We start from the raw sequence: 23108 nt of genomic DNA, 5'->3' as shown, positions 1-23108 counted from the left end.
ACAGATGCGAGGAGTCCTAAATTGTCGACTTTCCGCCGGCGACCGGAAAAAGTCAAGAAGGAATCTCGCAATTGTCGCTGTTCCTGTTCATCCGCCGGTCAGCGAAGACGATACTCGGGCCTTGAGTATTCGTTCTTAAGTCCACAAGCAACGGTAAAGATCCACCGCGCATACCCCTACATACACACCACACGTGAGATAAGATGCCGTTATGTTCTGCGCATGGTGCTGCCATGCTGCCCAACAACAGACGACTCCAAATGCAGACGTCAACTTGGGTAGCGCTTCCAGCGTCGCTCTCCACCTCACGATTGTCTCGCCAAGAGTGAACAAGCAATTGTCAGCCCACCCTCTCCGCTCCACGAGAGGTCATATCCCGAATCAGCCGTACGCCAGCGGGCTCGTGTTGTCTTGGATGCTTTTCGGTCATTCTCTCGCATATGGTTCTCAAAAAGCACTGTGACCCCGCCGCACTTCCAAAGATGCATCATGCATAGGACTCCGCCATTGGCATCTAGCAGTTCCGAACATCTCGAGCCGTTATGTCTCGCCAGACACCTAGCGCCATGGCCGTTGGCCAGGCCGGATCGACTTCACCGATATTTCTCGTCTGCATTTGAGCCTGAGCTGGCCATGCAGACAGTCTAGTGAATGGCAACGACTGTAATTACTCCGTCCATGAGGCAATCAGCTTAGATTGCCATTCTTAGTGCAGGCTTAATCCAAGCCACAAAGGGGAGGCGCTGTCAGCCTTGGGGAAGCAACAAATGAAGCCCGACACTCTCTGTTGGACTTTCGATGAGCAAAGACCCCAGCCTCGTACGGATACGAATGATGCGACGCGAGATTGAACGTTGCGATGACAAGGTTAACCAGTTAAATGTACGACGTAGATCGCACTGCGAAGCGACCTCATATTAAAAAACACAGTATCGTCGCAGTCCCAGTGTATATTTCCGCTTTTGGAAAGAACCCAAGAGTATACCTATCAGCCAAGATAGCAGTGCAAAAGTAATTTGTTCAACAAGTACATCGTTGGTAACGCTCATAGCCGGTCACAATTAATGCACAATCTCCAGCAATGATATAACAGACTTGACTCGAAAAATACTGAACGACGGATGTCGCATCTGGCAGTGACAAGTTCTTGCTACGAGCTTGGAGACGTCACTATGGCTAAACTATTTGAGAAAGTTGCACGTGATATGATTACTAATTTGTGACACTCCCCACCCCTGTGCTTTGGCTGGGGTGTCTTCTTTCGTCAGCCTCATGCAGCCTACTGGGAGCCAGTCACCGTAGCTTGAATGGCCCGCAAACAACCTGACGACCGATCACGATATGAGCGAATGCACGAGTCTCCCTCACTAGACAATTGACAAAACTCCGGACTACAGCGTGCTACCATCCTTCCTACACACACGCCATACAGGCAGCGACGTGGACCTGCCACGACTGCATCCTCCCCGTCCACAACTCCCTGTCCTCTTATCGAAGCTGCCATCGCCACTACGCCTGAATCACAACCATCCCATACCACCTACCATGGCGGAACGCAAGCTCACTCAGATCCTGAGCCAGCTCAAGTCCTCGCGGACCTACCCGGAGCAGGCGAAGCTGCTCTCCAAGGCCAAATTGGCCCTGCTGCAGCTGGGCGCCCTGACACCGTCCCTGACCAACGACAGCGGCAGCGCCGTCCCCGCCTCCGTGCTGGCCCTCGCCCGCGAGACTTTTGAGCAGGGCGCTCTGTGCAGCATCCGCGCCCAGGACGCCGACGCGTTTACGCGCTACGTGCAACAGCTGGCGCCGTTCTACGCGCTGCCCGGCGCCGTTCTGCCGCCCAACGTGGCCGAGCGCAACAAGGTCACCGGCCTCTACCTTTTGCTGCTGCTGACCGAAGGCCGGTACGGCGAGTTCCACTCGGAGCTGGAGAGCATCAGCACGCGCGAGGGTGCCGGCTCCGAGGACGACCGGTACCTAGGCTACCCGATCCGCCTCGAGCGGTGGCTGATGGAGGGCAGCTACGACCGCGTGTGGAAGGCCATGAAGCAGGGCGAGGAGCCGTGCGAGGAGTACAGCGTCTTCTCCGAGATCCTCACGTCGCAGGTGCGCTCCGAGATTGCCTCCAGCAGTGAACGCGCCTACCCGTCGCTGCCCCTGAGCTCCACCAAGTCTCTGCTGTTCCTCGACTCCGAGGGCGCCGTTGTCGAGTTTGCCCGCCACCGTGGCTGGACCGTCAAAGACGGCCAGATCTACTTCCCGTCGGCAGCGTCCGCCACCGCTGGCGGCGCACCCCACGCCCCTGCTCCAGATGGCACCGTCACAGCCGTGGACGGCCTGACACAAGAGCCTGCTGAGAAGGAGGTCAGTCAAATGGTGATTGAGAATGTTCTGGGCTACGCACGGCAGTTGGAGACGATTGTCTAAGAGAATGGTCTCACATCACATGCATGGACGGACAGAGCGAGAAAACGAAAGGGAGCGTTGTTGGCCCCCTGGTGCGTTTCTGTATTATAGCCAGTTTTCGTCATAGAAAAGGTACATCAATTTCTACAAACACCAAGCGGGTAACGCCAGCCGCAAAATCGCAAAATGAAGTCGTATTGGATGATTTTATATTTTTCACGTAGTTAAATTTCGTACAGCTGCAAACAAACCCGAACCACAACGCCCCAATGACGGCTTTTGAAGATTCCGTTGACCCTCTCGCCGCTCTCACCTTTGTTGGTGATGAGCCCATCATGGCCGCAACTGTAGAGAAAGTAAAAGAAGCAAAATAGAGGCGCATTATGAGCACGGAAAATAGAAAATAGCCCACAGGGAGCATTATAGCGAAATGTGACAAAGAAAAAGAAATTCATAAGTACGATAAAAAAATTGCGTTTCGAAAAATGCACGCCCAAAGTAAAAACAGTAGAAACTATCTCGATATACCCCTTTCCATGGGCGAGCAACCGCCTTGATAGTTCACGAAAACCCATGCACCCGTCATCTTCTCCCACTTTCTTCTATTTTGTCTGTATACAGGCCATGGAATCGTGTCCTTCCTTTTGTCTCATATTAAGGGTTTGCTTTCGTTTTATTTTATTTTATTTTTTGGGGGGGTAAAACGGAGGGATGGGAGTCAGTTGCGTGAGTGTTGCGAATTTAGTTTGCTAGTTTGCAGTTACTTAGGCAAACAGCTTCAGGCCGCTGCCGTGCTTGCCAATCTCACAGACGCCGCAGATGCGGCAGACCGAGCCCTTGTATTTGGAGTGGTACTTGGAGCCATCAAAAGCGCACTCCTCGAATGCCGTGCCGCTGTAGATGGGCGTGAAGCTGGCCGCGCACACGTCAAACTCGGCAAACTGGTCAAACTCAATGTCGATCGCGTCATTCGGGTTACGCTCGCACTGCGCTTTGGTCTTCTTGGCCTACAAAAAGCTGTTAGCAGAAGATCATAAAGGTATAAAAGCGAAGTATAAGTATTTGACAGGGGGTTGGCTTACCGTCTCCAGGATACGACCAGAACCGCCGTTGGCCAGTATCCGGTTAGCGAAGCTAAGGGCCGAGTTGTAGTTCTTGTTGCGTGCCGCCAGGTTCATGGCGTTGAGCAGGGCGAGCTGCCGATGAGGGACCTCAATCTTGGGGATGGTAAAGTACGCGGACAGCTCCAGACTCTGCTTCAGCAGCTTGGGGTCCTTGGCGACAACATCGTTCGCGCCCAAGTTTCTCCGTGCCAGCTCAATGCTCATCGCCACAGCATACTCGCTCGCAGAGGTGATCAGCTTCTTGGCCTCGTCAACCTCAGACTCACTCGACACCGCGTTGATCAGGACCGAGTGCAGGATGCTCTTGAACGTCTTGATGCCATCCTCCAGCTTGTTGCTCTTCATCGCGTCGTAGCCGCGCTGCAGGTCATTCTCAACCAAGAACTCCAGGTCGCGCGGGATGATGGGCAGCACCTTCCTTGGATCAGACTCCTCCACATTGCGGCGAACGTAGTTGACCAGAGACGGCAGGCCGGCAGACGCAGGCAGGTACGTCTTCGACGCCTGGTAAACCTCCAGGAAGCGCGGCTTCAGTGGTGCGAAGTTGACAGCACCCACCTGGCGGTTAAGAAGCTGCATGGCCGTCTCAAAGGAGCCACCGGCAACATGGTCGACAGCCAGCGGCGAATTGCGGGCCCAGAGATCCGCCTCGCTGCTGCCAGCACCGCCAGCGTCTGCGCTTTCGACGTTGACAAAGTCGTTATCATGGTCAGCGACAATATCATCACCCATGTCCCAACCAGCAACATCCTCATCGTCGTCCACGTCCATCAGGTTGCCATTCTTCTTGGCATCACCTCCGTCAGCTTCATCCTCGCCAAAGGCATCGGCACCATTGGCAGCCGCTGACGGCTCGTCCTCGAGCGACAAGCCCTCAACTTGGCCAAGGAGTGCCTTCTCGAAGAAGGACACAGAGGTACCCTTGGACGGCCAGTTGGCCTGGTAGGTCGGGACGACCGGCTTTGGTGGCGTCAAAGAGCCGCCAAGGTGGTCCGGAAGCGTGAGCTGGTCCTCTGTGATTCCAGTTGCCTCTAGAATCGACTGGCATTCCTCTTCCAGGCCATGGGCCTTGGCAGTCATGAATGCAAGAGAGTCTGTTTGCAAAGTCAGCGAATGACGTCCTCAAAAGTATTTGCTTTCTTTTTTCAACCCCCCCACCCCCCAAAAACAAATTGGCGTATAAATTAATACGTACAAAGATCGATCTCCTTGAACATCTGTATCCGGTCCTCGACGTCGCCGAGATACAGGGCGTTTTGGAACCGCGACGTAAAGTCGCCGCGGTGTTCGGCAATCTTAGCCATGCGGGCTAGCTTTGTCTTGTCGCCCGTCGACAAATACAGGAAAGATAGCTTGTCCAGCTGCTTCAGCTTCTGGTAGCACATCTCCACAACCTGGTTGTTGCCGTGAGCCAGAGCCTCGTTGCTCAGTCTCGACCATAGCTTGGGCTTGTCTAGCTCCTTGGCCATTTCAACGGCAACATCGAGGTTGCCACACTCTATGGCTAGCTCGAATCGCGTCGTCGGGTCTTGGACGAACTGTAGCGCGATCTCTGGGTATCCCTTCTTCTGGAGGTATGAAATAATGGACTGGCCAACAAGTGACGATGTCTGGATAATGTGAAGCATCTCTTCGTAGTTGCGCTTGACCAGAGCCATCTTGAAGCGGTACTCGGTGGGGTCGATCTGCAGGATCTTGGGCTTCGCGGAGCGATCGAGGCAGTAGACGTTGCGGCCCTTGACGCGAACCAGATACACCGTCTGGTCGAGAGTGCGCACGATTCCGTTGTCGCCGTTCAGGAGCGTATATTTGATATGGTTGAGAGTCGAGTACAGAAGGATACCGGCATCGTCCCAGGTGGCGCTCTTGATACGGATCGTCTCATGCAACGTGCTGACCTGCTCCAGCGTCTTGGTAACAATCGTCACGTTGTGCTTGCTCAGGAGCGCAGCGTACAAACTGTCGTTGGACCAAGAAACGTACTTCACACCATTCACGTTCAAGCTGGCGATGGTCTTCTTGTGCTGGATGTCGTATAGGTGAACGGCAGTCGGCGTGATGATGAGCAGGTTGCCGGGGCCGCCAAAGTAGATGTCGGTGGTGCCAGCAGGGGGCTTGAAAGAGCGCGTGACATTGTTAGTGAGGTCCTTGATGTCGATGGTCTGTGTAGCTGTATTCAGGACAGCGAAGCGGTTGCGAGCCACAAAGATGGCCGAGTTACCGGAGCCGCGCTTCAGCTCAGTGGGCTCCAAGGCGCCCGAACCGTCCTTGGGGAGGTTGATCAGGTCGTACGAGCCGCCGTCGGCAGCCGACGTCACGAGAATCGAGCGCTCGGCGGGGTTATAGGAAAGAGTCCGCGGAGGCACCCAGGCGGGGCCGACCTTCTTCAGGGACAGAAGAGTGGGGGATTCGAGGTTCTTCTGGAAGTCATAGGACCGCACCTGCTTCTCCTTGTTGATATAAAAGAGGTTGTTGATGTAGACGGCGGAGGCAGGACGCTCGCGCTCGAGCTTGAAGACCATGACACCGTTGTCATGGCCGGCGGCGAAGAGGTTGATCTCGGGGTGGGCGGCAATGACCCAGAAGCGGTCATTCTCTCTCTTAAACGTCTGGACAGCTGTTCTCTTATTAAGGTCCCAGACACGGATGGTTTTGTCCTCACCAGCAGACAGGATGAGGTCCTGGTGTGGGTGGAACAGACAGCCCGACGCGTTCTGGAAATGGCCGCGACACGTGTCCACCTCCCAAGCCTTAGTCTCGCTCATACGCCAAAGCTTCACGAGGCGGTCATCGCCGGCCGACACAATGAGCGGCATAGTAGGGTGGAAGGCGACCCAGTTGACACCGCGGTCGTGGCCCTCAAGGACGAACTTGACAACGGCATCGGTGTTGCCAAACATGTCAGCCTGGTTCTGGTTGGCGCGGGCCATCTGGTCCTCAAACGACATGGAGGTCGGGGCGGAGTGTTTCTTGCGGAGACCCGATATGTCCCAGACACGAACGGACTGGTCGAGCGACGCGGATACGACGAGGTCCTCCTTTGGGTGGAACTGGGCGCACATGACGTAGTGGTTATGGCCCGTCATGGTGCAAACTACAGACGAGGGGCAGAAGCCCATTGTTAGTACACCGCGCGTCCAGAAACCGACGAATCAAACATCAACACAGGGGATGCGATGGGAGTCGAGGTGCCATCGTACTCAGCGAGCGGTTCTGCCAATTCCATATCCGGATGGTCTGGTCATCGGAGCACGAAACAATCCAGGGAAGCTCATCGTGGAAGAAGACGGTGCGGACGTAGTCGAGATGGCCGTTGAGGGTGAACAGGCACCGTCTTGTCTGGTACGACCAGACCTTGATCTTGTAGTCGTCGCCACCCGATGCGAAGAGGGGCTGCGTCTTGTGGAAAGCGACGGCGCGGACAGGGCCATCGTGCTCTTCGAAGCGGTCAATGAGCGTGCCCATACGGTAGTCCCACAGCTGGATGGTAGACGAGTGGAGGGACACCAAGATCCATGGTCTGGAAAGCATCGACTGTCAGCCACGGGCCTATTGTCTGAGACTCGAGATGCAGACAAGCCCCGACAGCCATCCGAAGCATAACGCGTTGCTCAAAAGGGGCCCAAAAGGGAAGGGGGGGTAGACAAAGTTACCTCTTGGGGTGAAAGGCAATGCCCTTCGCACGAGACGACTTGGACTCGAACTGTATTGTGTCAGTACACGCTGGGCCTCACCACTGCCATGGCCAACGATGGTCTTCGGCCCCAGGCCGCCAGGGGACAGCATCGTCGGTTACCTTCGTGAGCATCTGCGACGGCGTCGCCATCTTGACCGTAGCTTCGCGCTCGGCGGCGGATTGGTGTAAATAAAAGGAGGGCTTTCGAAATGGGGGGCAATCGTCGGGAAGCAGGCGGATCGCGTGCGTTTCCAAAGCTCCGTCGACAAAAGGGAGCCCGGGGCAGGCGGTGTGGTGTGGATGTGATGTCGGAAGCCAGACTCCAAGGGACGTTTCAAGGCCACCTTTATTGTCTCCTAATCTGAATTGCAGCTTGGAGCGTCCGAAGCAGCGTGGCCCTCCCTGAAGGCCCCAGAATGTGGGATGGTTGGCGCCTGAGGCAATACGCCCCATAGTTTATCCGCGCCGGGAGGGCATTCCAGCCAATCAGAAGCTCCAATGGCGGGGTTGGAGGGAATGGCAGTTGCTAACTAGGGGGACAAAAGGGGTTCGTAGAGCAGGACTGGACACGTAAACGGAACTCTAGGCGCAAGTAAGATACTGCGCCACAAGCCACAGTGTCCCTTCACATGTTTGCAGAGCCCCCTTATTAAAAGAGGCAGTTGCAGCGTTTGGACCGTCCTGACAAACACAGCAGAGGCACATAAGAGAAACTAGCTCCAACAAAACTTTATATTTGCATTGGGGATAAAACTTATGAGCGTGTATTTATGAAGAGCATTGAAAATCGGTGTCAATAATGTCAGCCTGTTCCCTTACTACAAAGGGTGCTGTGCCCCTAGAGCTGTAAACAACCGCTTGCACGTTGGAAGTTGGCTGTTGCAGATTCGCTGATGCATCCCACGTGACTACCTAACCGTAACTGCCTTGTTGCTCCGTGTTGACGCTAGTCCCTTTTTGTACAGCTATTTTGTGATGTGTTCTCAAGACAAGACGTCTTCCAAACAGCCGCTTCATCCACAAAATGCATAGAGACGAATGCTAGGCTGTCAGGGCTCGTTCGGCTCGCAAACGACTCGACGCTCTATTTCACTAGAACCTCATACGCACTTCATGCCACTTGTGGGCGACCGTTCCTGCGAAGGCCTGGAGCTAATCGCAGCCGGTTTTCATATTACTTTATTCCATCATCATTCCCCTCTTGCTCATATCACACGTTAAGAAGGCAGGCTGCGTGAGATATCTGAACATTCTAGTCATACAGAACAAGTATACACATAATGGGACTCCCACGGCTACCCCTCAGGCTGGCGAACGCCCTATTTGCCACCCTGGTTCTGCAGCCATCGCTCACATCGGCCGGACCCTCGATTGATGTGTCTATGATCGCAGCCTTCCCCTCGCCACCATACCTGACGGAGCTCCTGTGAGTTCATGGTTGTCTATTTATTTAGAAACAAAAATAACAAAAATTCAGGTCGCTTGCTTCGCTGAACGTTCGCTAACTTTTTTCAAAGAGAAACTGCAGCACAAGAGAATGCAACCAGCTACTTCCCCATCCTGGATCGCATCGCCGACGGATACTTCGGCGGAGCTGCGACTGACCATGACCTATATGAGAAGTTTCTGACTCTTCTCACGGAGGACGGCCACATTTCTGACGGCGAGGCACTGTCCACCTTTAAACTGGCGCTATCGCTGCGGTCTGCCGCGCCCCGTATCGAGGCACACTTCCAGTTCTACAACACTGCCGTCAAGGGATCCGTAGCCGGCGACCATACTGGATGTGACCAATGGATCCTGTACGATGGTGCTCAGCACTGTTCACCATCGCTGGACAAAGAGGACAGCAAGATCGCCAGCCATAAGACGCAGGTGCGGGAGCTTCCTTTTGACGTTAAGCAGGGCCACGGGCCCGATGCTATTCTCTACGCCGACATCACATCGCCTGAGTTTGGCCCTTTCCACAAGCTTCTCAGCGAAAAGTCGCGCGCCGGAGAGGTTACCTACCGTCTCAGACACGTGCGGGCTGCGGCAGAAACAACAGCAGACGAGCGCCTACCTGTGAACGGTTATGGTGTCGAGCTGGCTCTGAAGAGGACCGATTACATTGTCATCGACGATCGCGAGGCCGACGGAGCCAATGCAGACGCGAAAAAAAAGCCTCCAGTGGCAGCCGAGGTCCTCCTGGATGGCGAAGCAGATGTGACTGACCTCAAGGCGCTTTCCAAATCCGAGCTTGCTGAGTTGGGCCTCAAGACCGCCGACTACATCATTCACAGCGAGAACCCTTTCGACTCTCTCCTTAAGATCACGCAGGACTTCCCCAAGTACTCCAGCTCCATTGCCGCACACAACTTTTCAAAGGAGTTTGTCGAAGAACACCGCGGCAATCGCGCGGTCTTAGTGCCTGCTGGTGCTAACGTGCTCTGGATGAATGGTGTGCAGATGATTGAGCGCCAAATCCAACCCCTCGCCCTAGTGGACACCGTCCGTCGTGAGAGGACAATGATCAACGGCGTCCGCGAGTTGGGCCTGACGGGCAAGGAGATCGTGGATGTGATTGGCCACGAGGCAGTTGCTGCATCCAGGGCAGAAGCCGTACCCCCGCGGTTTGACTATCGAGACGAGATCGAGGATGGTCGCGTCATCATCTGGCTGAACAACCTTGAGAAGGACTCCCGATACAGCGATTTTCCCAAGGGCTTGCGGCGGTTACTACAAGGCGGCATGCCTGGTCAATTGCCGCAGGTTGCCCGCGACATCTTCAACCAGGTCTACGCTGTGGACTTTTCCAACCTTGAAGACGTGCGCCTGGTCGTGGCACAGATACTTGAGTTTGTTCGTCGCCGTCTGCCCATCCGCTTTGGTCTGGTCCCGCTTGTTTCCACCCCAGCGTCCGTCAAGCAGGCCAAGGTGGTTTACCATATGCTTGAGACATATGGCCTGGGTGCTCTCTCGGCATACCTGACCCAGTCCCTCGCCGACAAGAAAACTTCCTCGCCAGATGCAAAGGCTTTCAAAGTGGCCGTCAAGGATCGTGACTTGCGTGAAGACGCGACAGCCTTGGCCTTTGCAGACATATTCAGACACGAGGAGTATGACAAGCAGATCGAGCTTGCACGCCATTGGGCGCATCGTCTCGGCGCGGACTCGGAGGTTCCACCCATTTTTGTTGACGGTGTTGTAATTCCTCGTGACGAAAACTGGGTCGCCACTATGAGCACCAAGATTAGCAGTCATCTACGCAGTGTGCAGGAAGCCGTCTACTTCGGAAAGGTCGAGGAGGATGCGTGGGTTGCGGGTTATTTCCTTGAGGGCGCTCTGACGCGGCGCAATGCCTACATCTTCCCCGAAAATGAGAAGAGCCTGCAAGTGGTCAATGTACACAAGCTACATACAGACCATGCCGATCTTTTTGAGGAGATTCCTGTCATTGAAGCAAGCGAAGAGTCGACCAAGGAGACGTGGGCCGTGCTCACTGCTGTCCTCGACCTGGACACCGAAGACGGCACCAAGCTTCTCTACTCGGCCCTACAGTTCCGTGTAAATAACCCAGGCATCCGTCTGGACATTGTCTATAACCCGGCGAAGACGGGCAGCAGCCACGACCTCAACTCGGTCCTGAAGAGCAACCTCGACAAGGCTACGGATACTGCGTCTTGGAAAGACCTCAAGACTCTATTGGCCACGGAAGAACCGGCAACGGCAGAGTACGTGGCCGCCCTCGAGCGCTTCCGCGAAACGGCCGCTGTCCACTCCGGCACCAATGTTCTGATCCTGAACGGCCGCGTGCTCGGTCCCATTGCGAATGCTGATGCCTTTGGTGAAGAAGACTTTCTCACGTTCCTCGAGTTCGAACAGGCCGAGCGCATTCTACCCGTCTACATGGCGGTGGAGGATCTGAACCTCACGGCCAAGGTTTCGTCGCCGCTGGCGGCCGCCAAGCTGACTTCAGTTACCGCTCTGTCCACGATCTCTGATCTTCCCGAAGGTATCTTCGAGTCCGCCCCTACGCTTCGTATCTCCTCGTTTAACCTTTGGAACACGACCCACACGTCCTTCGAGGTCGGCGATGCCTCCACGGCCACGATCCACTTCAACGCGGTTCTGGACCCGGCCAGCGAAATTGGCCAACGGTGGGGTCCCATTCTCAAAGTGCTTTCCAGTCTCGAAGGCGTCTACATGCGCGTCTTCTTAAACCCCCGTGAATGGCTTGACGAGCTTCCCGTAAAGCGGTTTTATCGCTCGGTCCTTGAACCCACGCCCTTGTTCGACGACGCGGGCAAAGTCAAGGGGCTCGGTGCCAAATTCAACGGTCTCCCATCTGAGGCTCTCCTGAATCTGGGTATGGAGGTTCCGCCCGCTTGGCTGGTCGCGCCCAAGGTATCGGTGCACGACCTCGACAACATCAAGCTGAGCTCCGTCAAGTCCGACGTGGAGGCAACTTATGAGTTAGAGCACATCCTGATCGAGGGCCACTCGCAAGAACGCAGTGGGCAGGCACCGCGTGGCGCCCAGCTGATTCTGGGCACAGAAAAGGATGAGCATTTTGCCGACACCATCATCATGGCCAACCTGGGCTACTTCCAGTTCAAGGCGAACCCGGGCTACTACAACATTAAGATCAAGGAGGGCCGCAGCGCGGACATCTACTCCATTGAGAGTGTCGGCTCCAAGGGCATTGTCCCCACACCGGGTGACGAGGGCACTGACGTCGCGCTCATGAACTTCCAGGGCACCACACTATACCCGCGCTTGGTCCGCAAGCCCGGCATGGAGAAGGAAGAAATTCTTAACGAAGAGGGTTCACCGTCGGCCCAGGGCGGTGCCATGGAGTACGTGGCCAAGGGTCTCAAGTTCGCCGAAGGCATCCTAGGCAAGGGCAAGGACGGTGACAAGGCTTTGGCCGCATCAGAGGCGCAGGCCGACATCAACATTTTCTCCGTCGCCAGCGGCCACCTCTACGAGCGCATGCTGAACATTATGATGGTCAGCGTAATGCGCCACACGAACCACACCGTCAAGTTCTGGTTCATCGAACAGTTCTTGTCGCCGTCTTTCAAGGACTTTATCCCGACGCTGGCCGAGGCCTATGGCTTCCAGTACGAAATGGTCACCTACAAGTGGCCGCACTGGCTGCGCCAGCAAAAGGAGAAGCAGCGCGAGATCTGGGGCTACAAGATCCTCTTCTTGGATGTGCTCTTCCCGCTGTCGCTCGACAAGGTCATCTTTGTTGACGCCGACCAGATCGTGCGCACTGACATGTACGACCTCGTCCAGCTCGACCTGCAGGGCGCGCCCTACGGCTTCACGCCCATGTGTGACTCGCGCACCGAGATGGAGGGCTTTCGCTTCTGGAAACAGGGCTACTGGAACAACTACCTGCGAGGCCAGCCGTACCATATCTCGGCTCTCTATGTCGTCGACCTGCGGCGGTTCCGCGAACTGGCCGCCGGCGACCGCCTGCGCCAAACGTACCACACGCTCTCAGCGGACCCTCACAGCCTGGCCAACCTGGACCAGGACTTGCCCAACCACATGCAGTTCAACATTCCCATTTTCAGCCTGCCCCAGGACTGGCTGTGGTGCGAGACGTGGTGCAGCGACGAGGCGCTGAAGACGGCCAAGACTATTGACCTGTGTAACAACCCGCAGACCAAAGAGCCCAAGCTGGATCGTGCCCGTCGGCAGGTCCCTGAGTGGACCGTCTACGACGATGAGATTGCTGCGCTCGATAAGCGCCGTCGCCAGGGCGGATCGCCTGCTTCGGACACGGCACCACCTCCGGTTCGTGTGGGCGGTGATGGCGTGGCGAGCCAGCAAAAGCCACTCGGTGACGGTAGGGAGGAAGCGAAGGAAGAAACCAAGGCGCATGATCGTGATGAGTTGTAAATGAATTTTAAGAAATCTGGTCTTTCAGCGGAGAAAGTATATTTGACGTTTGTCTATAAATAAAGCGCATAGCAATGTAAAGTCTTTGACATGAAACACAGCAACCCATTCGAACAGCGCTTCGTACATCGTGACATAAAGGCAACCCCGCGAATACGATGTCATTATCGTCTCTAAGGTCTCCTCTCTCCTCATCACACTCTAGTGTATATTCATGTTCTGGTCGCGCCTTGCTAACGACTTCCCATGGTCCATTTGATAAAAAGGTCAAAGGATAACAAGAAACAACAAATTACAAGGTCAAACGCCCTCTAAGCTTCTAAAAAGCTCGGGCAAGCGTCCGCAACACACCGACTCTAATGCGAAATATATTGGAAAACGGCAGAAACAACTTCGTCACCGCACTCTTGCCGAAGAAGAAGGTCTTGAATCTGGCTGAGACCCGCATTCACAAAGTGATTCCACGTGCTCGTATCGCCGTACAGCATGGCTGGTGCTTTGATGAATTGTTTGCCATCTGGTCGGCACCGCTTACACTTCAGTGTGTCGTGGGTATCGCTTGTCGTCACACCGCCACCGCGGAACTGGAAGAGTTCTTTGAGGCCGTCCAAACTGAAATGACGCTCCACGTCTTCCGCCGAGTCAACAACACAGGTGGACAGAGACTGTTTGTGGCTCTGGCGCTGGAAAATCTTCTCTTCGATTGAGCCGGTCGTGATGAAGCGGTACACAAAGCAGTCCTTCTTCTGGCCATCACGCCACACGCGTGCCAGCGCCTGTTGGTCGGCCGCGGGGTTCCAATCCGGGTCGAACAAAACCAGACGGTTGGCACCAATGAGATTGATACCACAACCACCAGCCTTGGACGACAAGAGAAAGACAAACTCGTCGCTGTTGGGATCGTTGAACTTGTCCACCAGCTTCTTCCGCTTGTTGACGTTCATGGTGCCGTCAAGTCGCAGGTTTCCGTAGCCGCGATGACGGCACAGCTTCTCAAAAATGTCGAGGGTCGATGTGTAGTTGGAGATGAGCACAATCTTGTCGTTGGTATCGGCCCGGATCCGTGCAAGCATTCGATCTAGCACCTGCATTTTGCCACTGTACCAGGACCGGATCTCGCGGTCCCGACCACGGGCTTCTTTCGGTACGTAATCTTCGGGGAAGCAGCGCTCCGACCCGGGCAGGTCGGTAGAAAGGTCGAGCAGATCCGGGTGGTTGCAAAGCTTCTTGAGGATATTGATAGCCTTTAGTGGCTGGCTGCCTTTACCGCGCAGGAGAGCCTGGATGTGTGGCGTCGTGATGAAATAGTTGTACAAGTCGAGCTGGAAGGGAGCAGCGTTGCAGAACACAACATGCTCGTACTTGACTGGTAGGTATTTGGACAAAATGTCGTTGGTGCGCCGGATGATAAAGCGGTTGACAATGGTGAGAAGCTCAGCTAAGCATTCGTCACCCTTCTTGCGGTCCTCCTCATCGGCATCTGCGTCACGGCCCCGCAGAATCGGGATCTCGTATCTCTTGCGGAATTCCAGTCGGTTGCCCAGCAAGTTAGGGTTGGCAAAACTGACCAGCGAAAAGTACTCAGACAGGTCGTTCTGAATGGGTGTGCCGGAGAGAATAATGCGCCGAGACACCTGTAGACTATCGAGGGCGTTGAACGTCCGGCTGTCGCCGTTTTTCAGGCGATGGCCCTCGTCGCATAGCATGAGTCCGATCTTCGTATTCTTGAGCTCGTCCACGTACAGTCTCAGCGTCTCGTACGAGACAATGATGACTGGTCGCGTGACCGCACGTCCACTGGCAATAGCCCATTGGCGAAGCTGGCGCGTGAGCTCTTCCTTCGAAGCCTTGCCGTCGATTGTGAAGGGATTAACGGTACCTTTACCAAGCCATTTGTCGAGTTCGTCAGCCCAGCTGCGGACCATGCTGGACGGGCACGCGACAATCGCCTTTTGGATCGTCGTCTTGCCGGCCTGAGGAGATTGTTTTAACAGTGTCCAGAGAAGCGTGATGCACTGCAGCGTCTTTCCCAGACCCATTTCGTCGGCCATGATGCAGCCGTTGGCCTTTTCGTCTATCATGCCAGTGACACACTTATACATGAACTTGACGCCCTCGATCTGGTGAGGGCGCAAAATTTTGGCCAGCTTGGGGTCAATCACAACTGGAACACGGGGGTTCTCCTCCTGCACCTGTTTCTTGATGCCCAGAATTTCAGCCAGGCTCTTGTGTACAAGAGGAACCTCAACCTTTGGGGCCTCCGCCTTTGCCTTCTCGGCCTCAATCTCTTCGGGTGTCTTTTCCTTTGGTTTGTCGTCGATGGTGGGGTCGTAGAGAACAATGGCAAACTCGCCGGCAGGATCATGGAGCGGTTTGGCCACAAAGGCACGGCCTTGGCGCATGCCCAAGGCAGGGGCCGGACGGCTAGGGTTGTACGCCGCGGTGGACTTGTCGATTAGAGGAACAACAAAGGCCTTTCTAAATGCCTGCTCTTTGTCCAACACTCGAAAGACGGGGAACTTGTTGGCCTCTCTTGTCGCCAGAGCAAGCCGGTCCGCATTTGTATAGGGTTTGTCACCATCTTCGCCGCCGTCTGCACCTTTGTAATCAACCCGCTTACGCTTTCTCGCAGGTCGGTCGGTAGCCGGAATTGCGACAGAAGCTCCTGGGCAACGGAAGGGCTTGCTGAGTGTATCGAAAGCCTTAGGGGGAGGGAAACGGCCTCGAGGGATGTTCTCTTTATTGTTGTGCCTGCCAACAGCAGTGGGCTTCCCTTGCGGAATAGACACCACAGTTGCCCTGTTGAGGTCCATGTTGTTAGCATTTGCTATCAATCGTGATTGCGGCACCTGATAACGGCAGTCGGGCAGACTTACATGGTGGAGTCGGTGATATGTTGTGTTTATGAGAGAGGTTCAAAAACTTTTGACCGTTCTCCTGAATTTGGCCTTGTTTCACTACCGGATGTGTCGCGATACTGTGATGCAACGGAAGGAGCGAGTCAAAAGAACGCGTCTCTCTGGTCGTCCGCAAACTCGGAAAGCACGCGTAGTCAGGTGATACAATTTTCCCTGGGCAGGGGCCATGAGGAGGGGAATGTGTAGTTACACGCTAGCCTAGTTTGGAAAGATGTAAACACACGACGACGCGCCGCAAAGTGGGTCTTGACTTCAACAAAGTCATCCACACCTGTTTTTGCTTGGACATAGCCATTCGATGGAACCAATTCGTCGACAGCCGTTCAGTAATTATCCCTTCAGTACTTAGACTTCACGAACGTTGCGTTTCTGGGTGTTTGTTTGACTTTAGCAGCGCCTATATCCTAATATATGACACCTCACATACAACTGCTACGACCACGCGAATCGCAAACTTTGCTGCTCATATTTTGACGACATAACCCGCACCGTCTTCCCATCCACAATCGCATCTTCTAAGTCCCGCGCGACGACATCGACACACACAGTACCCCCTCGCGGCAGAGCCGTTCTCTGCTCCAGCCGATACCAAGATGGTAGGCCTCGGCGGCAGCCTCGACACGCCGCGAACAAATGCTGGCGACGCGACTTACCTCGAACGACCGCCGGATTTTGACGTCTCGCAAGAGATGTCCTTTCAATCACCGACCAAAGATGGCAATATCTTTGACCAGATGCGCAATGGCGGCAAGCCAAATCTTCGGACACCTCGCGGTGGCAGCGGAGCGCGCGCCCCTTTCAGCAATCGGCAAAACCTCCCCGAAGGAATTGGGGGTGTCGAGTTTACGCCCCTCCTCAAATCGGCAACACGAAACAGCGCGCGGCGCGGATACCGGGGCAAGGAGAATGGTGCGGCCGGCGCTGTGCCGTTCTCGCTCGGCAAAATTGATGAAGACGACACCACAATCCCAGTACCAGGCGCCATGGACCTGAGCAGCTTCGGCGTCTCGCGCAATATGTCCTATGTCGAGAGCACACCGCTACCACACATTGACAGTAGCAGTATCGCGTCTACACCCATTGCCATACGGCCACGCGGCGACAACAAGGACAATGGTGGCCCACTCCAAGATGGGAACCAGCTCTCGCTTCGAGAACAGGAGAACGTCATCGATAGAATCGAAAAGGAGAATTTCGGGCTCAAGCTGAAGATCCACTTCCTCGAGGAGGCTCTTCGCAAAGCTGGGCCAGGATTCAGCGACGAGGCCCTTAAGGAGAATACCGAGCTCAAGGTCGACAAAGTCACGCTTCAGCGCGAACTACAGCGTTGCAAGAAGCTACTCATCTCAGCTGAACAGAATCTCGAAACCTATCGGCAGGAGATGCTCAGCATGCAGGAAAAAATAGAGGTGCGGCAAGCCGATGAGGTCCTCCACGCCGAGCTGGAGCGTCTGCGTGACGAGCTGGCGGCCAAAGATGCAGACATCGAAGAGCTGCAACGCAAAGTCGACGAGCAAAGCGAAAATGCACGTGAAGAGATTGAGGACCTTGAAGCGGACCTGCGCGAGAAGGACCGCATTATCTCACAAAAAGAAGAGGAGCTCGAAGACTTCCAGGTCTCCATGGAAGCCCGCATGGAAGAGAACCGTGAACGGATAGCCGAGCTGGAGGAGAAGGCCAACTCCAGCGACAAGCTAGACGAGGCCAAGGAGACCATCGACGATCTAGAGGCAGACATCCGGCGCCTTGAGCAGCAAGTTGACGACATGAAGGACAAACTCGACGAGGCGGTAACGGAGAGGAAGCGGGCCGAGGAGGACCTCGAGGAGCTGCAGGAGGAAATGGCCAACAAGTCGGTCCACACCAAGGGCCTGTCTCGGCAAGTCGAAGAGAAAGTCGCACGCCTCCAGGGAGAGGTCGACAAATCCCAGCGCGAGTTCTCGCAGCTCGAGGAGAAGCACGAGGAGCAGCAAAGGGAGGCCGAAGACCTGAAACTGAAGCTTAAGGAAGCGCGGGTAGCGCGCGACACAGCTGAGCGGGAGGCATTGGCCGCAACATCCCAGTTGAAGGAAGCTCACGCTGACCTCAACATGACGCGCGACCAGAAGACACTTCTGCAGACCCGCCACGACACTCTGGCAAACGAATCTGCAATCCTGCAACGCGACGTGTCCCGGCTGCAGAAGGCGGTGGCTCAGTTGGAGGGTGATCTTGAACTGGAGCGCCAGCACAGCTCGGAAGTGGAGCAGGACTTGGGTGTTCAAGTCAAGGCCGAGATGGAGCGCCTAAACAAACACATCATCGACCTTCAAACCGAAATTAGCGAAAAGGAGCATCTCTACGATATCGACAGCGAGAAATGGGACACGGATCGCGAGCATTTAGAGTCCGAGCGAAACCGACTGCAACAGACGATCAACCAACTTCGGGAAACTGAGGGCGCTCTGTCCGGAAAAGAGGCACAGCTGCAGGAGCTGATGGACAGCGAGCGTATGCGTCATGAATCTGAGGAAAACATTCTGCGACACCAGCTAGAGAACTTGCAAACCCAGCTCGATACACGGCAGGGAACGTTGGACGGCCTCCGCAAGGAACTTGCTTCTGTACGTGATGAGCTTCGCTCCTCACAACTTACTGGCCAAGCCTCAAAGAACAAGTGCGAGCGGCTCGAGGATGAGGTCGAAGCCTTACAACGCTCCCACAAGCGCGAGGCTGAGCAAGCGCGCCATGAGAAGGATGTTGCTGAGGAGGAGCGCGATAGTCTCCGGAAGCAGCTGGCGGCATTGCGAACAAGCGGTGCCAGTGCGTCATCCGCGACAAACGCCGTAACAGCGCTTCAAGAATCGGCGGCGAGCACTGCGCAGCAGCATAGAGAACAGATCGACCGTATGCGGGCTCAAATCACAGAATCAGCAACAAACGTGGCGAGGATCACCAAGGAGAAGCAAGGTCTGCAGGACCAACTCGCCAACATCAACATAGAGCTCCACTCGCTCCGCGCATCGCTTTCCGAGATGAAGGCGGAACGAGATGAGATCCAGGAACAACTGCGTCGCTCCCAACAACACGACGGAGACACGTTCCGCGTCGACCAAGAACGTATCGATCTCCGGACTACCAAAATGGAACTTGACAGCGAGGTCCGGCGACTACGGGAGGAAAACAAGTCTCTAGCTGAGCAGTGCCAGTCTTTGGAGACTACGCTGGAAGAAGAGCTCGAGAAGGCGGCCAACGAGGAGGAGCGGCTTGGCCAGGAGGTGCGCCACCTTCAAAGCCTGCGCCTGCGGAGCTCTACTACGGAGAGTCAAGAGCTCCAGGCCGCACGGCGGACGATCCGCGACCTTGAAAGGCGAATTGAGGACTATGAAGTTGCTGCGGCCACTGCAGCAGTTCTGCCACCATCAGCGAACGCAGCCGACGTCGACGACACGAACACCGGCGAACTGTCCCTGATGCGCCGCGACCTATCGGCCGCTCGTGCCAAGGAACGCGAGTATCTGCAGCGCGAAGCCACACACAAGGAAGCGGTCAAATCAATGCGGCGCCAGATTGCAGACCTCGAACGGGCAGCACATGAAGCCGATTTGAAGCGCTTGATGGTCTCCTCGGAATCTACGGAAGATGTCGGGTCCATTATGTCCCCGTCGTCATCTGCGGCACGGAAAGCCGAAATTGTGCAGCTGCGTGAACAGGTGCTAGCAGCGCACCAGTCTGTGGCGGATATGAAGCAAACCCTCCGCGAATCGGAGCGGCACGCAGAGTCATCGGCGGCAACTGCCAAGGAACTTGAAATGCGGATCGGTGAAGTGGAGGAGGAGCGTGTCATCTTGGAGCAGGCACTTGACGAGGCTCAGGAAGCTATGGCCGAGGCTGCATCGGCGCACGAAATGGCGCTCCGGCGGGTTCAGGCGAAGCTCGAGCGGTACCGGCACGAACGCGACGAACTTGCGCTGGCTTTGGAAGATGCCCAACATAACAAGGCCGGGTCAGACTCCGAGTCTGTGTCAAGCGAAATGAGCCGTGAGGAACGCAGCAACCTTCATGCTATGCTACGCAAGACTCAGGTTGAAGCTGAGGCTCTCGAGCACGATTTGCGGGATCACCGGACTGCCTTGGACGAGGCTGTGCGTTCGGAGGAGGCACTTCGCGCCAAGCTCGAACGTGTCCGTGGTGAGCGGGCAGCTTTCCGCGCAGATGTTGAGCGCCTGCAGCGCGAAGTCAATGACCTCCAGGAGACATCCAGCAAGACCAGGGCCGCGATGCACTACGGCACAAACAGCGACGCGCCAACCAACACCCGCGAGCTTGTCCTTGCCGCCGCCTCGGCCGGCCAGCACAATGGCAATGCCGACACCGATGCATTGGTGCGCGCGTCAGAGGAGCAGAGTAACCGCCATCGGAAGGAGCTGCGTGGCCTTGGTATGCAGATCGACTGGATGCAGGCCCGGTGGGAGCGTGAGGCGCGACTTCGGTGTGGCGCCGTCTTGGGCAAGCAGCTCGTGTCGCAAGATCTGGAGATGCGAATTAATTGGTATGTCTTTCTTTGCTTCACCTCTTCGTGTTTTGTACAGTTTTTAGCTTGTAATCGCCTGCTAACCATCCCACAGCAACAAGGCAGATCTACAAATGCTGCAGGGCATCCTACAACAACTGGGTGTCAAGCAGCCTGTTCTCCAATCGGCGAGCATCGACCTAGCGGCGGGCGGCAAGGGCCTCGTTACCAAGTCGGCTCGCAAGACGCTGCGTCGTGTGGTCCTGGCCGTGCAGTTTATGGTGCGTACACAGCGGGCGGCCAGCGCATGGTCGCAGCACGAGGCAACGCGGCAGCGACTGGCCACAGCAGCTGAGGGCGTCCGCAAAGCCGAACGAATGCAGCAGATGCGGGCAGCATGGCGCGTGCAGCTTGCGACCGCGGCATCGTCTGGGACGAGGCAGTAATCGGGACATGGGTAGCAGCGCGTGGTGAAAGGAAGGAGGGTCAAAAAGCATGAGCATTTCTCTGTGGTTTATGATATATGGCATGGGAGCGTCTTGGTGGAGTTTTTGGATGCTGCTTCGTTTTGGGCTTTAGTTTGAAGTTTTTGTTTTGGCTTGCATTTCGCATATTCCTTCTTTTTTCTAGGCTGTTTTTGGATTCGCATTGGGAGGTTTTTTCTATTTTCCAATTTTGATTCTCCTGAGTCCACACGGCTTTTGGTTTACATCAACATCCTACTCATCCTCGCATATCCAGTTGGTGATTCGTACACTGCTCTCCAAATGCAGACTTTTTGTTCATAATCGTTCGGTGTTTATATGTGCCGTGAAGCTTTGTTCTCATGTGTTTTGACTTTTTTTTTAAAAAAAAATTCTTCAAAATTATGAATATGAATAATGAAATAATGAGACAAATAAACAACTCAATAGAACATAACCCACCGGCAAATTGACGGTAACAAACTACCAGGCCAAGGTAGCAGCCAATTCCAGCCCATCATAGGGATCCCATGATGTTTAACGTCAAACAAAGGGGCAATTTTAGCTTCAAGACAACCCGCTTCATATTTCGTAGTTCAACCTCCGATGCCCTCTTCAGCCCTATACAAAGGGACGCGTCCTAACCCTACGAGGCTCAAGTGCGCTTCGATAAGATAGTTCATGTTCCTTGACCCTTGGGCGGAGTACGAAGTATTACAGACATTTCGTGAATTGACCAAACGGCTATGCCGTTTCGGGACAGGTCTCGTGCATGCCAGCAGCTGGCTTACCGCGGACCCCTGCACTGACGGCACCGATGATGCCTGAATGACGATGCGGCGAGACAGTTTAAGATGACCACGTCAACGGGGAGCACATGCAGCGCGCGAAGAAGAGTGGTCGCGTCTTCATGACCCTCGTCTCCCTATCAAATTTGCCCAACCATGCAAGCTGAAAGGAAACGACGATCTGCGACAAGCTGGCATGGTAAAATGACCACGAAGGAATCTCAATCAGCCGCAGCTACATTTGTCTTGCTCGTTGTTTGAATAGACCTGGACAGGCTTTTGGAAAGAGGCCGCTCGAATTGATGGATGCCGTGATGAGACTTGTTACAGTTTTGCTGTTACTGTTCCGATTCTGTCCCAAGCCCCGTTCCATAAGATTGGGGAGGCCAACTTTGATGGTGATGGGACCCTGCGCGATTTGACGGCATAAAGACATCACCGCCAAGACAAGGTGCTTGACGGGTATTTCTTGTATGTGTTCTGTATGGGCAGTGGTGAATGACAGGAATGCTAGTGTGCACCGAAGAGCTGAAAAAGCGCTGGCATTCCCCAGAAAAGGAGGCTTAGACACTTTGGGAAGAGCATCCGGCATTAGCTCGGGTAGACTAATGCGACAAAGACATCGACTGAGTCGTACTGCAGCACGAAGTTGCGACAACGCACTCCGCAGTTGCATTTTATAAAAAGAGGTAACCCGGCGTAGCCATGGCCGGAACTCTGCCGGTATGATGCCGTGTCTGTAAAAAGAAAGAGGATGGGGAGAGAACAAGGCTGGCCACACAGCCATCTGGAAACCGAATGTAAGACTAACATTACTGCGAAAGCATAGTGCGACTCAAAAGAAAGGTGGGCAGACTGAGGCCCGCGACATCACAGAGACTACAAGGCGGAGCAAGGGGACGGGGGTTGAGGGAGATCCCGATGCCGTGGTTCGAGAAAGGAGGAGGGAGTGTCCCGGTGGATTGGTTCATGGAATGCTGGCCAGTCTGCCGCATCGAAAGGCTTGTTAGCTATGGTTCCTTATTTCTCGCCCATCGGACTGCACAGTGCATGCCGTCTCTGTGGCAGCCCTGGCATTTCCTTCAGGATGACGGAGTGAAAGTCGAGACTGGGTTCAATTGTCGAGGCTTTGAGTGGTGTCCCAACCTGGTGATGGTTCGTGTAATTACCGGTTGGTCAGTGGATCGTTTCCTGTGACTCGTAGTTATCTGATGTTTCGGGGCATGTATTCCTTGCGTCGTCCGTACCTGTGTAGCATGCAAGGCCCTGTGTCCTAACGCAACAGCAGACTGCTTCGAAGGTGCGGAGTACAATAACAACCAAAAGCACACGAATTTTGCCATGC

General features: G+C 55.0%; 7 protein-coding genes across 7 annotated transcripts; 3 read left to right on the top strand and 4 right to left on the bottom strand.

Annotated features, from left to right (window-relative positions):
* Positions 1 to 1545: 1545 nt before the first annotated feature.
* On the top strand, positions 1546 to 2427 carry SPSK_00575 (26S proteasome regulatory subunit N12; the record flags this gene model as incomplete). The annotated part of the gene is made up of 1 exon (XM_016727541.1): positions 1546 to 2427. The coding sequence occupies one exon, from the start codon at positions 1546 to 1548 to the stop codon at positions 2425 to 2427; it is 882 nt and encodes a 293-aa protein (XP_016582742.1).
* Positions 2428 to 3170: 743 nt separating this feature from the next.
* Positions 3171 to 4610, bottom strand: SPSK_00522 (uncharacterized protein; the record flags this gene model as incomplete). Its single annotated transcript, XM_016727489.1, has 2 exons — positions 3171 to 3413; positions 3489 to 4610. 2 exons carry the CDS (start codon positions 4608 to 4610, stop codon positions 3171 to 3173), a joined length of 1365 nt encoding a protein of 454 aa, XP_016582741.1.
* A 104-nt stretch (positions 4611 to 4714) lies between these two features.
* Positions 4715 to 6649, bottom strand: SPSK_00473 (coatamer subunit protein; the record flags this gene model as incomplete). The annotated part of the gene is made up of 1 exon (XM_016727442.1): positions 4715 to 6649. One exon carries the CDS (start codon positions 6647 to 6649, stop codon positions 4715 to 4717), a length of 1935 nt encoding a protein of 644 aa, XP_016582740.1.
* A 40-nt stretch (positions 6650 to 6689) lies between these two features.
* SPSK_10323 (coatamer subunit protein) lies at positions 6690 to 7659 on the bottom strand (the record flags this gene model as incomplete). Its single annotated transcript, XM_016736786.1, has 3 exons — positions 6690 to 7050; positions 7184 to 7233; positions 7327 to 7659. The coding sequence occupies 3 exons, from the start codon at positions 7657 to 7659 to the stop codon at positions 6690 to 6692; spliced, it is 744 nt and encodes a 247-aa protein (XP_016582739.1).
* An 827-nt stretch (positions 7660 to 8486) lies between these two features.
* SPSK_00374 (UDP-glucose:glycoprotein glucosyltransferase) lies at positions 8487 to 13101 on the top strand (the record flags this gene model as incomplete). The annotated part of the gene is made up of 2 exons (XM_016727343.1): positions 8487 to 8632; positions 8724 to 13101. The coding sequence occupies 2 exons, from the start codon at positions 8487 to 8489 to the stop codon at positions 13099 to 13101; spliced, it is 4524 nt and encodes a 1507-aa protein (XP_016582738.1).
* Positions 13102 to 13457: 356 nt separating this feature from the next.
* Positions 13458 to 15914, bottom strand: SPSK_00436 (DNA repair and recombination protein RAD54 and RAD54-like protein; the record flags this gene model as incomplete). The annotated part of the gene is made up of 1 exon (XM_016727405.1): positions 13458 to 15914. The coding sequence occupies one exon, from the start codon at positions 15912 to 15914 to the stop codon at positions 13458 to 13460; it is 2457 nt and encodes an 818-aa protein (XP_016582737.1).
* Positions 15915 to 16612: 698 nt separating this feature from the next.
* Positions 16613 to 20957, top strand: SPSK_00378 (spindle-pole body protein (Pcp1); the record flags this gene model as incomplete). Its single annotated transcript, XM_016727347.1, has 2 exons — positions 16613 to 20550; positions 20627 to 20957. 2 exons carry the CDS (start codon positions 16613 to 16615, stop codon positions 20955 to 20957), a joined length of 4269 nt encoding a protein of 1422 aa, XP_016582736.1.
* Between the last annotated feature and the right edge of the window lie 2151 nt (positions 20958 to 23108).

This window comes from Sporothrix schenckii (assembly GCF_000961545.1).
Source record: "Sporothrix schenckii 1099-18 chromosome Unknown Cont49, whole genome shotgun sequence".
Classification (NCBI taxonomy): domain Eukaryota; kingdom Fungi; phylum Ascomycota; class Sordariomycetes; order Ophiostomatales; family Ophiostomataceae; genus Sporothrix; species Sporothrix schenckii.
Note: the sequence above shows the minus strand (reverse complement) of the source record. Positions and strands in the feature narration are given on the sequence as shown.